The 14,899-nt window shown below is 35.1% G+C and overlaps 1 protein-coding gene across 1 annotated transcript; it reads right to left on the bottom strand.

The window, feature by feature from the left end:
* Positions 1 to 4,470: 4,470 nt before the first annotated feature.
* LOC105226208 (troponin C) lies at positions 4,471 to 11,180 on the bottom strand. Its single transcript, XM_011205026.3, has 6 exons — positions 11,004 to 11,180; positions 10,607 to 10,694; positions 5,878 to 5,911; positions 5,405 to 5,803; positions 5,318 to 5,338; positions 4,471 to 4,669 (listed from the first exon to the last, which is right to left on the bottom strand). The coding sequence occupies exons 2-6, from the start codon at positions 10,607 to 10,609 to the stop codon at positions 4,665 to 4,667; spliced, it is 462 nt and encodes a 153-aa protein (XP_011203328.1). The 5' UTR covers positions 10,610 to 10,694; positions 11,004 to 11,180; the 3' UTR covers positions 4,471 to 4,664.
* Positions 11,181 to 14,899: the final 3,719 nt, after the last annotated feature.

Raw genomic sequence — 14,899 nt, 5'->3', positions numbered from 1 at the left:
AAAAAGTAAACTCGTAACATACAGATATGTGAAATCAAAACAGTGTTTAACGTAGTAATGGCGACAGAAATCACGAAAAAACTTCAATTTAACCAACTATAGCACGCTGCTTAACGAGCAAAGAAATATATAAAATCAGCGGGTAATACCACTATAAAACTAACACTTTCGAGAATTTGAGAACAAAAATTACAGTAGAATAAAAATTCGTTAATAACTAGAACAGTCTTAACCCTTCCAAGGCGTTAATTACTTTTGGTTTACTAGAATTTCCTTGTGCAACGATTAAGTCTCAGCTGGGATAGTCTTCAGTGCCTTTAGCGAATATTGCATTTTTCGGCTATGGCTCATTTTTAGATCGATAGATTGTTAGACAGTTTCAGACAGTTAAGGTTGGGAATCTTACCAAACGCTATCTGAAGAAGCTGTATGGAAGAAAATGAGACTTACAGCTGGGTATCTCGAATTCCGAAATTCTTACCTAATTTAATCTTAAATGACTGGACTACTTGGGCCAAAAAAGCTATCTAGTGGCAGAACACAAGAGGATATGGGAGCACCGGCTCGCTATCATTCTACCGATAGCGGTTCTAGGGTGCCTTTTCTCTCTTCCAACTTCTTTTTCCCACCTACAACTCGCTCGTCAGTATATGGGTAGAGAAGGAGCAGCCAGAGTTTGGTTTAGCAACTCTATGATATTCTTCATCTAAATCTATCTCTCTGATGAACTCGAATACTCGTACCATTAAATTTAATAGTAAATTCAACTAGAAAACAACATCTGTGATGAACTGTTAGTGCTTTTTCGCTTCCGCTCCGACAGTTGGGTTTACTTTCCCTGGAACGGATCTGGATTTTCATCGTTTCAAAGACAGATAAGCTGAAGCATTCTTCAAAATTATATGCGGAATATTTTCTGCCACTATAACAACAACATATGACTATAATTTCAATTATTGTAATGTCAACTACCACCTAAGGGTTAATGTGGCATCAAGCTATTGACAATTAAGGACACCAAAGCATAGCTGAGTTTGTGCACTTGTTTAGCACTAAATATACGACATGCTTGAACTCACGCAGTTAAGTGTAATGCCATTAATAAAACAGTTTATTGCGACAACCGTAAAACACCACGGAGAGCAAGTGCTTGATTACGCACTGTAAAGAGTTCAACCTGTGAATTCGAGACAAAGATGACTTTACATTTCAATAACAGCACAACGAATGGGTGATAAAAGTAGCAGAAACACCGTTATTTGCACAAAACACGCCAAAAAGCTGTGAGTAATGAAAATTTTATGCACTAACGGCATTTTGTAGCCATTTCAAGGACGTTGTTTGGGCAAAAAGAAAACAAAAAGCGCCGTTAGATTATTGGCACAATTAAATTGTGGTTTAATGACAGTTAGAAATGAGAGTTGCCGCTGTTATGCCAATATGTGTACGCATATAGGAACTAAATTGCTTATGACAGGCATAATTTATGTGCGTATGCAGATCTAGGCATTAACATAAAAAGTAATTGTTAAATGTACCATATATAGTATATCATACATACATATATGTACATATGTATATGGAAGTGTGTGTACACAAAAGAGCATATTTGTATAAATCAAATATCTCAATGAAAAGAATGCGAATTGCAAGTCACGTAAAAGGTAGCTCTATATTAGCGCTGTATGCTTCATACAGGGTGCTTCGAAAGCAAAATGTTCGCGCTGCATGTTATATGTGCCACAAAAAATATTATCTTAATTTTATTAACCGACTTAGCACGAGTAAAGTACCTTTTATGCAGCCGCTCCTATTGTATCACCCTCTATTTTCATATAAATAAATCGACGGGCCGAAAGTCGCTTTTCAAAATACATTAATATGAAGAAAATATGCTCCAATATATTTAAAATTGATTTTTAATTACCCAGCGCGTGATTTGCTGCACAAACACACTTCGCACACACACATCTAAACATTTGCATGCAAAAGTGGCTGCAAATTAATTTTGCTACGACTTATATTTTTTTCTTCTGTTTGTTGTTCGTTCCATTCACATTTTTTGTCCTGCTGCAAATATCAAATAGAGTTGCTATGCTCCATAAAAGCTTTGCAGACAAACAAATCATTTGCAAATATACATATACACATACTTACCTGAGTACATGACAATTGAATGCAATGTCGATTGGTGAATTTTTCACGCTAATCACGATATCCGACGACTAATGAACGCTGTTCAATGACATTCTTTGCACTATTTTTGCCAACATTTTGTTAAGAAAATTAATTGGATTTTCAAAAATATGCAAAACGCAAACATTAATAGCAATAAACATATGAATTGCTACTCACATATGTATATATGTATGGTATACATGAATACATACTTGTACTTGAAAGTGTATAAGCATACATGCTATATGTCAATGAGTCAACATCTATTTTTGGCAATATGTTCAAGATTTACAATAATTCCGTAAAGAATAAACCATAATGGTTATAAGACTCACTTATTTTTTCAAAACAACAACAACATTTATAATAACGGATCATCCAAGTAGATATATGTACTTTTTATACTCTTGCAACCTGTTGTTACAGAGTATTATAATTTAGTCCACCTAACGGTTGTACGTATCACCGAAAACAAATCGAGATAGAAATAAGGTTATATGTAATATATTAGGTTGTGATATATCTCCCTCTCGCTTTTTTGCTCTTTAACAATGCTTTTTAAAAAGTGTTACAGTGATCGGATTTAGTTCAAATATGCGCCGTTTCATTTGATAATCTGTTTCCATCTAAACGGCAACTTCATAGTACCCCCTCTTAGAAGCCCCCCTCGATATTTGCGAAGGACTCGGATAGCCAATTTTCACAAGCCTCTTTTGAGTTCAACTTTACTCCAACAAGGGCATTCACCATGGACAGGAACAGGTAGTAATCACTTGGGCTATGTCCGGACTATATGGTGGATGCGATATAAGCTCCCATCCGAACTCCCGTAGCTTCTGACGAGTCATCAACGAAGTGTGTGGTCTGGCGATGTCCTAGTGGAACACCACACCCTTCCTGTTGGCCAATCCTGAACGCTTCTGGTCGATCGCCTGCTTCAAGCGGTCCAGTTGTTCGCGCGAATTTCCGCGTCCATGTTTACACGTCTATAACTGTTGAACGCAATATCCAAACTAATCATGCATAGCGTCGTTTTATAGGTTAGGCCAGATGCAACCTCTATAGCGCTTTATACATAGCTACGAAATTCAAAAGATAAAAAGGCGGAAGGGAGATATTTGACAAACTATGTAATATTAACTATTGACTTCTTCTAATCTCTAAAAAGACTACTATATCATGGGTTTAAAAGTTTCGGCAGATAATTTCTGCAAAAACGAATTATCATATTTTAAGCTTGTTTATTTTCAATAATATTTTTAAGCCTCGCAAAATTTATACAATTTTACTTTATATTTCGAAGTACTTATAAACGTTGCATACATTTAGGATTACACCAACCATTGGTTATGGTAAGGTATTTTCGTTTGTTTTTAAGTAAAGTTAACCACATAAAGTAAATTTAAGTTTTTGCCATATTACTTGTATATATCAATCTAAATCATTTCCCTCTATGCTTTTGTGACACTCTCCACCACATCAGCCCACCTTCTCAACACACTTTTCGCCGAAATGTATGAGCTTGATTGCTGCTGTGGACAGCCAAGCAGAAGTTAACCGTGGAGTTGTTTGCTGATGCATTAGAGGGTAGTAATAGCAAAAAAACTCGAATTTAAATATACCGCAGTGATCCAGCTTAAAAGCCTGCCTTATACTTAACTCCAGACAATATATCACTCCATATTGATCGCCATATTGATCAATCCGTATAAATGTTCAATGTGTTGTTAGCAGCTAATATACCTTTAAGCCAACTATCTCTTTTTATGTTTGCTCAGAACCTTCGTTTTCAAATAAGGAGTGAAATTATGTAGTCGGCGCTTGCCAAAACCTCCATTACCCACGAGACAATGCCACGCGCTTTTCAACGAAGATGTCTATTTGGTGACAGGACTCGCACTTGTTCAAGAGCCGCAGCTGGGAAGGACGTTGAAGCACTCTTTATCTACAGCACAGCTATTCGTTGAACCGTTTCTGTTGGCTTTCGGTTGGTAGATTTCCGAAAGCCTATCCTTCACACTACTGCACCATAAAGCGGAATTGATATTACAATCGCCGTGTAGCACAGCTGCTGTGACCTACTAGTTTCATTGAGTTTTTTTTCAGTGAGCGCGGATTCCGAGTTGAGATTTATACTTGACGCTACCATGCTTTGGGGTTTTGGTGCGAGGCACCTAGAACATTTCACTACAGCTCTTTCAATACTAAACTTGAACTCTTCCATTGATAGATATAAGACTGTAGTATCAAACCTCTCTAAACCAGTATTTGAGAAAAAAAAACATTATGTGTTTTATTTTAGCATTTACTTTTTATTATATTAATTTAAGGAAAAAAGTGTTCAACTCAAATCCAACAATAAATTAGATGTTTAAAAACAAATATTTCGCTTGTTCAAAGTAATTAGAATAAGAAAATTTACTTCATTGCTGCAATACAACGGTGACACTTAAGACTTTTTGTACTTCAATAACTAGAATCGTAGCTTAACCTATAGATTAGAGAAAGTGATAATAACTTATTAAACAAATATGAAATAAACAACATTTTGGCAGTGAAAACGGCAGTGGCGAGGTAAATAAACAAGTTAGTGAGAAATGTGAGGTTGTGGTTAGGACTCAAGCGTTTCAGTTATGGGTAATCATGAGGCGTGTACGACGGCGGAAGGGATTCTGCACTAATTCACGATACAGGGTTAAGATGGGTACCCATTTTGGGAAGCGTGGACGAAATACCGAGTGATAGCAACCCGAACAGTGCTTGCGTGGCATAATTTCGGTTTCCTCAATATTTGTTGTCTGTGTAAATTTGGCATTTCCCTTGTGGTCCGTGCTTTTTGTTTTGTTTTGTATATTCACTGTATGTTTGCTTGTAGTACATATAGAGGAATGTGCCGCGGGTATAGCGGGGCATGTGGTGGAGATGCTTGCAAGCGAGGTTAGCGGTTTATGCCAGACATGCAAGGGGCGACACATTTGCTCGAACAAACGTTCAAAATGCCACTCGATGCGACGATGTAAGCGCAAGCGACGTGAGGGACAATCGTGTGCTCTGCATGCAGGTGTCCAACAGTGACGGGGCACAGCGTCGGAAGCGAACACAAAATGCCGTTTGAATGTCAGATCATAGAAATTTTTACCTGTCATCACTTGCATGAATTCTAAAATAGAAAGTGATATTATTTTAACGGTAATTTGGGTGTAAAAATAATAAATAGCAGTCTCACCATCGAAATCGACAGTGCCTGAGCCGTCCGCATCAATTTCCTCGATAATCATATCCAAATCGCTGGCCGATAGTTTATCATCCAATTCACGCAGAATGTCACGAAGTACTTGCACCGTCAGATAGCCTTTACCCTCCTTATCGTAAACGCGAAACGCTTCCTTCAACTCGCTGGCCAATGCCGGCGTGTCCTCTTCGACTTCCACAAAGCGTGCAGCCAATTTGCAGAATTGTGAGAAATCCAGTTTGCCCGAGTTCGACTTGTCGACCTCCTTGATTAGCGCTTTTATAGCTTTGTCGTCCAGTTTTTGACCGAGTATCTCGAGAATGGTCTGTACATCATTGTATTCAATGTAGCCACGCTCATCATGATCGAACGCTTTGAAAGCGTTGCGCATAACTGTTTTTTAAGAGAATTTTGTATAAAGTTATAACAAGATTTAAAGATAAAAGTTGAGATCATTAAGTGCTTACTTCGCAGCTGTTCTTTGTCGTATTCTGCCTCCGTCTATAGAAATATAGTAAAAGGAAAGGTAACATATTAATTTCTATAGAATTATATATAATAAAGTCTATAATATAAGTATGTATATATAAATATAGATATGTAAGTGTTAAAAAAATGTAAAAATAATTTATGTGAATTATTCCCAGTTAGTGAGCAACGTAGGTGTTTCGAAAGACTCTTAATCTGTTATCAAAAGCTAATAAATGATTTCCGATGTTTCCAGTCTTACTTCGAGTTAAAAAGGAAAATTTTGTTTGATATCCTAGATTTATTAAATCATAGGTATTAGTGAAAAAAGTCTGTGAAATTTTCAATAGATGTGTTTAGAAAATTGCTCTACCAAAGAAGAGAAAATACTCCATATCTTACAGTTTTGCTTAGATAAACCCAAAAATTCAAGCCAGGCGTCTGGAAATGTGATTAGCTTTTACAATCTTGATAATGTAAACCAAGTCTGGAAGTTCAATTATGGAAAATATCTATCAAATAATGGTAATACTCGAGATTGATCATCATTTCGAATGCAAGAGGAAAGGAACTAACCTTTAAATAAGACTGGGTAAAAAAACAACACACGACTTAATGCAAAACAAAACCCGATATTATATGAATTGCTGCTGAATGGCAATAAAATCTCTCCATTTCTAAAGCGGATGGTTACTATTGATAAACGGAATCTTGGTGAGCCTTCACAAATTGTGGCCAGTCTAGAACTGACGGTTTGGAAGATATTGCTATGTGCTTGATGGGATATCTTAATTCGGACGTGTACTGTCAGAAGCGGCCGGTTATTGCAAATAGGGGAGGAATTGTGTTCTATCAGGAAAACGCCAGGCCACACATCATTAGTTAGTGGCCAGAAGCTCCGGGAGCTTAGTTGAGAGTTTCTTATGCATCCACCTTAATCTCCAGATCTGACACCAAGTGATTTTTACGTCTTGATTTTACTGTTCCAGTGTTTTACTAATAGGATCGAGGGAATCTATGAGAGCGGCATTATGAAATCGCCTTAGGAATGGCAAGAAGTTATCGAACAAAACGGTGTATATTTGCCTTAAATTGGACCATTTACGATAAATAAAACATTTAATTTAACCAAAAATTAATGGATTTATTTTTAACAGAATTATGTATGTATGTAACATAACCCGAATAAGAAAAAAGCCGGTCGCCAGTGCTTAATTTTCAATTAGAATTTGTAACACATCTCCTTTTTATTGGAGTTTTTAACATGGTGGGTTCCAAACGCCCAACCCTATAGAGGTATATTTCACCGTCTCACTCTCGTCTTCAAACAGATGTTTTTGGGTTCATTCAATTATACTTGGTTTAAGAACAGAAGCCGTGAGCTGCTTGAGCCATACGCATATATAGCATCGTTTCTGGTCACTCCCAAGTGAATGGCGCTCAGAGAACTTCCCCATTTGCGTGAACTTCTACATATGGCTTCATACTTTTCCTTAAGAAAAATAGTATCTGAATGTTGAATTGTGTGTCCAATTAAAAATAGGTTTAAAAAAGGTAAACGGAAGGGTCCTCGCAGCTCGCTAAGAACTATCAACTCGACATTATAATATAGAAATTTATTTAACGGGTTTTCTGCGGGTCTGATCCAATGGAAGGTTACATTTCAGGTTAGCTTTTGGGTTGTTTATGCGTTAGGATATTCTGTAAAAGTAAGTGTAATGGAAGAATAAGAAGAACTAAGAATTGTTCTATTTTTTACGTCAAAGAAGCAAATTAAAAGCGATGAGTTAGTGAAAATAATGGGAAAGAGAATGAATCATCCTTCCTTCAGAAAAAAAAACAACTAGACCGCAATTAGACTTTTTTGAAAAAGTAAAGAGAAACATTTTTACTCTTTTCTCAGGTAAAACTAACTTTTAAATAGTCCAAACTTTCTTTCCCGCTCAAGATTTTAGGCTGCAGTATAAATCAATGTATACAGATTTTAATTATTTATTTTGGACTTTTCGAAACTTTTTCTACAATAATTTCCACAGAAGTGTATGAAAGTAGAAAAGAAATAAATATATACATGATTGCATACGTAAATACCTCTATATTTTTGATTACTTGTATATTACACTCATTCCGCTTTGTTTATTTGTTAATTAGTGGCATACAAAATTTGTCAGCTCGTTAAATTACGCGTGTTTTATTTATTATTATTCCTATATGCATGCAAACATTTGATCATAAAGGCAAACACAACCAACAACAACAACACATCCATGTGTTTATTATTGAATAGTATTCATATGTGAAGCGCTTATGGCCGTTGGCGAGTAAAATGACCCAATTGGCGTTCAAGATTTACGACAAGGTACCTGCGTACAAATGTGGCATTTTGCAACGCCATTTTTGCCTCTTTCATTCTCTGTTGCAACACATTTGCCAGAAAACATATAAGGCATATTTCATGTGGTTATTAGGTCTAAAGTGATAGCGAAATTCTGTTTATATCGAATAGCAAGATATATGTATGTATGTATATACATAAATATATAATATAATATAATAATAAAACCAAGGAGTGTACCAGCAAAGATATAATCTATTAAGATTTTACTAATTAAAGAGAGAAAATCCTCCTTTTTCTTAACGATTTTTATTTTGTCCTATACGAGAAGCATAAATACAAGTAGTGTTGGTCACCATAGAGGTATGGCTCTAGCTGAGAATCAAGCGATTCAATCTAACTTCATTGGAAAAAAGAGAAAAAAAGTATCGGTTAAAGGGTCATATAGGGTATAGGGAATGTTGCAGGGTATTATATATTTACTTTATGCTGAATATACATTTTAATTTGAGAAAACGATTGTCTATACCGGTGGTTTGACCTTACGGATAGATAAATACTCTATATAAAAAAACGAAAACCTCTTTATTATTATAAATAACGAAGACGAGTGTATGTTAACTCTAATACCGAATCAGCATGATACATTTTGAGCTTAATTATTTTGCATTTCTTTACAAAAGTAATGTAATGTAGCTTTAGGCTCATAAGTTATAAAGTTTTAAATTCCACTTAATGCATTAACTGGTTGCAAAACTGAGTAAGCTTATTTGACTGAAGAAATGTAAGATTTTTTAGTTATCCGGCATATCTTGTTTCATGTCTTTGTCAAAACCATCTTTTTTTGTTCTAAAAGGGATTTTAAACTTTTTTTCTTTTTTCCTTTAAGATCTACTATACCATAAAGCTTTTTCGCCAAAAATCTGATAGAAAAATGCAAACAGTGTTCTGACAAGCATATCTTGATAAACATTTGAAATTGTCGGTTAATATTTTTTCAAAAAAGGTAATTCAAGGCGCTGAAGAAGTTTGTTGACTAGCCGCTTAAGCAGTCCTTACTCCAATCCCGGTATAAATTTTAAATTGAAGTTTTGAAATGTGTTTATTATCGGCTATTTCCAACGGTCTATGTTAAGTATACCAATTCGTGATGAAGTTATCATGCAAAAATTCTTGATACTGAAAAATATTGAAGAAGCAAGTTCAGCTCTTTGTATGATGAAAAAGAAAGCTTTTAAAATATCGATACAAAGGTCAATGAATATTTTCACTTAAGATGAACGGTAAGGTCAGAAAAAACATTTCTGTTTACACTAATAATACCATCTGATATCTATTCTGTAAGGAAGGTAGAAGAGAAATAGGTGATTGAAGATCGTCCTGCTTAAGAGTTTGAGAATAATATAGGATAGATAATAGGAAGCCTTATAAAGCGTATATATATATAAATCATCAGTTTGACAAGCTGAGTGACTCCTAAAACTCATGAAAATATTAAAAATGTGAAAAATATGGTGCTTCAAAATTGTCTAGGAAATGTTAGAGAGATGCCAAGAGAGCACGACGTCTCTCGAGAGTCCGTTCGAACGATTTTGGTGAATATTTTGGGTACGAAACGCGTTCTTGCTCATCTCATTCCGATAAAACTGAAGTTTTTTTTCCAAGAAGAGTACGATTGTGACTGAATTAAAGCCAAAAATGCAATAAATACTATCGATCAACCACCGTATTTAGCAGATTTGGCTCCGTGTGATTTTTTCTTGTTTTGAAAGGGAAATGGCCGTTCCGTGGAACCCGTTTTCAGTCGATCAAAACGATAAAAAGTATTTTCGAAGACTGAAAAAATAGTTGGCGTAAGTGTATGTATTACATCTAGTGAGAACTACTTTGAATGCAACAAAATAACTTTGATGTTTAATTAAATATTTTGCGTTTTATTTACAATTTCCGGGTACTTTTTTGTTCCAATGTATATACATCAATATATTCACGAAATTTGGCATGAATTATGATCGATCAAAATCTAAGCCTTTTATGTGAAACTATCTTCAGACATTTTTGCATAGATTGCTATCCAAAGCAACGTTATGATCTTTCATCACTACAACGCAAAGCTGTCATACAAATTAACCGATAAAAGTGAAGATTTTTGCAATGCATTTTTATACATTTTGATACTATTAGCAATGTATTATTTTAGAAAATTTAAGCAATTATTTGTAAAAAATATTAATTTCAAACGATCTTTCCAAATGTGTCAACGTGAAAGGTTATACATACATACCTATGTACTTTTTATATATATAACATGTGTCTGTATACACATATTCATATATTTACACCTGCATTATACATTTATGCATGCATATTCTATATAAGTGCTTTTGACTTACCATTTTCACTAATTATTTAATCAAATTTCTGCCAAATATAAATTAATCCAAATATTTAGGAGTTGAGTTGATTATCCTTGAGAGTAAACTGAAACAAAGAACGTTGAAATCGATTGAACACAAATAATTACGAACTTGCTATTTTTAAGTTAATATGCCCGAGTAGGAGTATATCCTTAAATTATCTAAATATTACACATATAAAACTGATTAAATAACGTTACACGCGCAATGATTACTTAATCCTTCTAAAAACACTTTCTTTATTTTATTTTTTTCGCACGAATACGCTGAATTCACTTGAAAGGCCACACATTTTAGCCACTTGTGATAACCAAGGGATAAAAAAAAATTTATATACATATATTATAATTAATGAATGGATAAATAGTAATACCCGTTACGCTGCGAACGGCAAACGATCGATGTGTTCACGCTTCCGAATTTCGATAATCACTCAAGAGTTGTGATTTGCATCAATTAAAAATCTACCTTTCGATCAGATCGAATTAAGGCACTTATATTGGCGAATGCGCGCCGTCGCCGACTAAACAAACTAAACGACGACAGCGATGGCAACAAAACGACAACGCACGCCCTACAAATTGGGGAGCACCAAGTGGCAATAAGTACTGCAAGCATTTTGTATGTGTATGTGTATGTATGAATGGATGTGTATTTGTATGGATGTATGTGTAGGTATTTGTAAATATGTTTGTGTATATGTGTGTATATGTGTGCATGTGTATGTATGAATGCATGTATGAGCTTTTATGTAGACACAATGTTGGCGCTGAGCAAAGAGCAACAAATACAACAATTTGCTATGCTAGTGTGTGCAACATGTACAGTATATGCCTTGTTATATGCGTGTGTGAGTGTGAGTTTGTCAACACAGGCCAAATATGTAAGTATATGGTTGTATACATAATTGCTGGCAACATTCAATTCAGCAGCATTAGCAACAACAACAACATTTGTATTGCCAAAATAGCAGCAACAAGTAGCGAACAACAAACAACAACCACAAGAAAAAGGCTTTTGCTGGCAGCCAGCGCGCATCACATCGAATTGGATCAACTCGAATTGAATTGAATTGGATTGGCTTTGAATTGAACTCGTTGCGACTGGGCGGCGGAACCGATCAGAGAAGTGACAGGAAAACATGCAAAACCACAAACATACAGACATATTTGAAAAAATACATAGATTGTTAGATATAATGGGCATATATGTATATGTGTGTGCATACATATTGAAAGTGACAATTATTTTTTTCGTTTACAGGTGTGTCGGTGTGCGCTTTGTGCTGCACAGTCTGGCAGTTAGATGATTTTTTTTTTGTTTTTTTTTCCAAATTCTTCTAATTACGTTGGGAATTCAACGACACATCAGCACTTGCGCTGTTGAATACTAACAACAACAAAAACACGATTAGCAGCACCAACAAACCATGTGGCGTATGCAAGCCAGAAAAGGTGACAATTTTGCTGATTTGTTGCGGCGCTATTAACTTGACTTTTTTGATTTACTTTTTTCGTTTTTGTTGTTGCTTTAGGCAATTTCAAATTTTTTTAATCAAAAAAACTCTTTCGCAGTGGACATCTTCATACACATGCATCGATCACTCACATATACGTAGAGTAAATGTTGCTGCAGCATGTTGCGCTCACTGTCGCAACACACATACGCCCATATACATAAGTTTTAGCCAACAGCAGTAAATTTTAGGTGTGTGAAATTTTCGGTGCTTCACTTAAATTTTTGCGCTAGTTTTACTTATTTTTTTGCTTTTGTTTTTGTAAACGCTCTACTTACAATGGTGTTAGAATTTTGCTGCTATTTGCTCTGAAAAAAAAATTGCGTTTTGTTCGAATTGTTGAGATTAATTAGCGTATTTGATTCGCCCATCGAACACTCGTCACAGCCCCCATAGACATGTGGCGCCTTTAGGGTGCCGTCGATTTGCTTTTTGTGCCACATTTTCATTAAAAAATTTTTAACAAATATATTGCGATTCTTCTTAAATTCTTTATTCATTAATTTGGCCATTACTCACTCTACATTTTTCTGGTTGCCTATTTTGATTTAATTACTCTAATTGTTAGCTGCCAATCTGTTGCGGTGTAATTTCTATTTTTAGTCCAGTTTTATTTTGATTACTTGTTATATGCCAATCAGTTATTTCCGGAATATGTTCATACCTCTTCTTTCATTGCGAATTCAATGCTCAAAATTTTATAATAAAAGTTTTTTTTCCTTTTCAGGTTTAGTTGTTTGCAATTCCTTATTGAATTATTTCAAGTAGACACTCAGAGATGTGGAATGTCTTTTATAAATTTCGAAGGTGAATTTATTTTATTTGTTATATATTTTTGGAAAGCTTCCTTTTTTGGGGCTGTTGTTAGATAAAAGTCGTAAAAAAATTTACTGAGATAAAAAAGCGAAATTATAACTTAAAGTTCTTAAATTTAAAATAGAAGTAAGTGCTTTTTTAATAAACTTCGGTCTACCTATAGATTATAGTCATGAATATATGGCTCTCCTAAACATATCTAGAGCTATTACAACCGAAATTTTAATATGTAGCACTTGGTTGTTAAAGATTTTTAAGGGGGGTTAGGGTTTCAGGTAAAAAATATACTTTTTTTCGAATTTATTTCTTAAATATACGGTTGGAAATTATTTGAAAATAAAAAGCCAAAAAAAAAATTTTCAAAAAAAGTAGTTTTGAGAAAAAAGCTTCGGAAGGGAATACGGCGGTTGAGGCAGCAGCTCCAAGCCAAGTACTTTGATTGGATTAATTTTCCACACTTTGGATCCTTTCCAAATGGTTTGAATTGAAAATTGCTGCTTGAGCGCTAAAGAAAGAAATCACTTTTTTATCGCGTTGCGATTGCTGATGAAAAATGGTTCCAAGCTAACGAATCAACCAAATAACCATGACGCCAAGGTAACTCTCTGTACTTGATGTGTATCAGAAGAGTGTACAGTATTATGAGCTTCGGAAAATGGGTAAAAACATTAATACAATATGTTTGGTCAGAACAATGCTAGGCCTCATGATATAAGAGCGCTTAAAGACTATTTGGAAAATATCGGCTTCTGACTACCATATCTACCTTACTTTTTAATTTAAGTTTTGCGCGAAGATCCATTTGTATTCTTCTCAAGGTTGACTGTCAGTGGCATCTGTGCAAAATCTCACATCAAAATAATCATTAATGTCTATTTTAATTGCTTTAGAATCGACGCTTAACAGTCAGAGATCTTACTGGCATCGTTGGAATACCGAAAGGAACAGCAAAAACCGTTTTGAAACATCATTTTGCCTTAAAAAATGTGAAAACACGTTTAGTTCCAAAATCGCGAAATTTTTTCGAAAAACAGCGTCTGCGAAACAGTGCTTTTCGACTACCAAAATGTCCTGAAACGTATTATTACTGTCGAAGAGTGTTGAATCTACACTTACGATCTGGAAACAGACGATCAATCGGCCGAATATTGTGCCGAAGGTGAGCCGGAGCTGAAAAACCACGCCAAAGCAGCTCGAGCAGCTCCGATAATCGAATAAAGGTTATGTTGACAGTTTTCTTCGATTAAAGAAGTGCGGTGCAGTCCGCGTTCCTTCCGACCAGCCAAACTAAGAACAAGGAATACTATTTGAGTGTTACGCGTCATTTGCGCGAAGCTATTCGTAAAAAGAGGATGGAGTTATGAGCCGATAACTCTTGATTTTTGTACAACAATAATGCACCGTCGCATGCTGCGTTGATTCTACGTGATTTTTTCACCAAATTTTCAACCAATATCGTGCTGCAACCGTCGTATTCGACTGATTTAGCTCCTTGTGACTACTCGCTATTCAGCAAACTCAAACGACCGCTCCGGGAAATAAAGAAATTATAAGCCTGTTAATCAAACATTAAAAAACTCTTTTAGTAAAACGTATATATCTCCAGAGAGCTGTATTCGATTCATCATAGCTTAGAGAGCGGCGAATGGGACAAAATAGAGAAGACTAATTTAAAAAACTTTTAACTTCGTAAAAAATGAGACAGGGGAAGGAAATGGTTGAGCATGAAAGCCAATGTTATTCTGCACTGAAGAAATTTTATAAGCTTGCAATATTGCGCAATTTCTAATGATCACTTTTGCAGGAACAAAAGACAAATATATATTCTTTAATGGCGAAAATGATTTTCAACACTGATAGTCTTACTAGAAGAAGGTTTTGTTGTTTTTTTTTATCATGTGTATTGTTTTCCCGAAGAGTTGGAATATAGAAATTTT

The sequence above is a fragment of the Bactrocera dorsalis genome, chromosome 3, assembly GCF_023373825.1.
Source record: "Bactrocera dorsalis isolate Fly_Bdor chromosome 3, ASM2337382v1, whole genome shotgun sequence".
Taxonomy (NCBI): Eukaryota; Metazoa; Arthropoda; class Insecta; order Diptera; family Tephritidae; genus Bactrocera; species Bactrocera dorsalis.
This window is presented reverse-complemented; position numbering and strand designations above follow the sequence as displayed.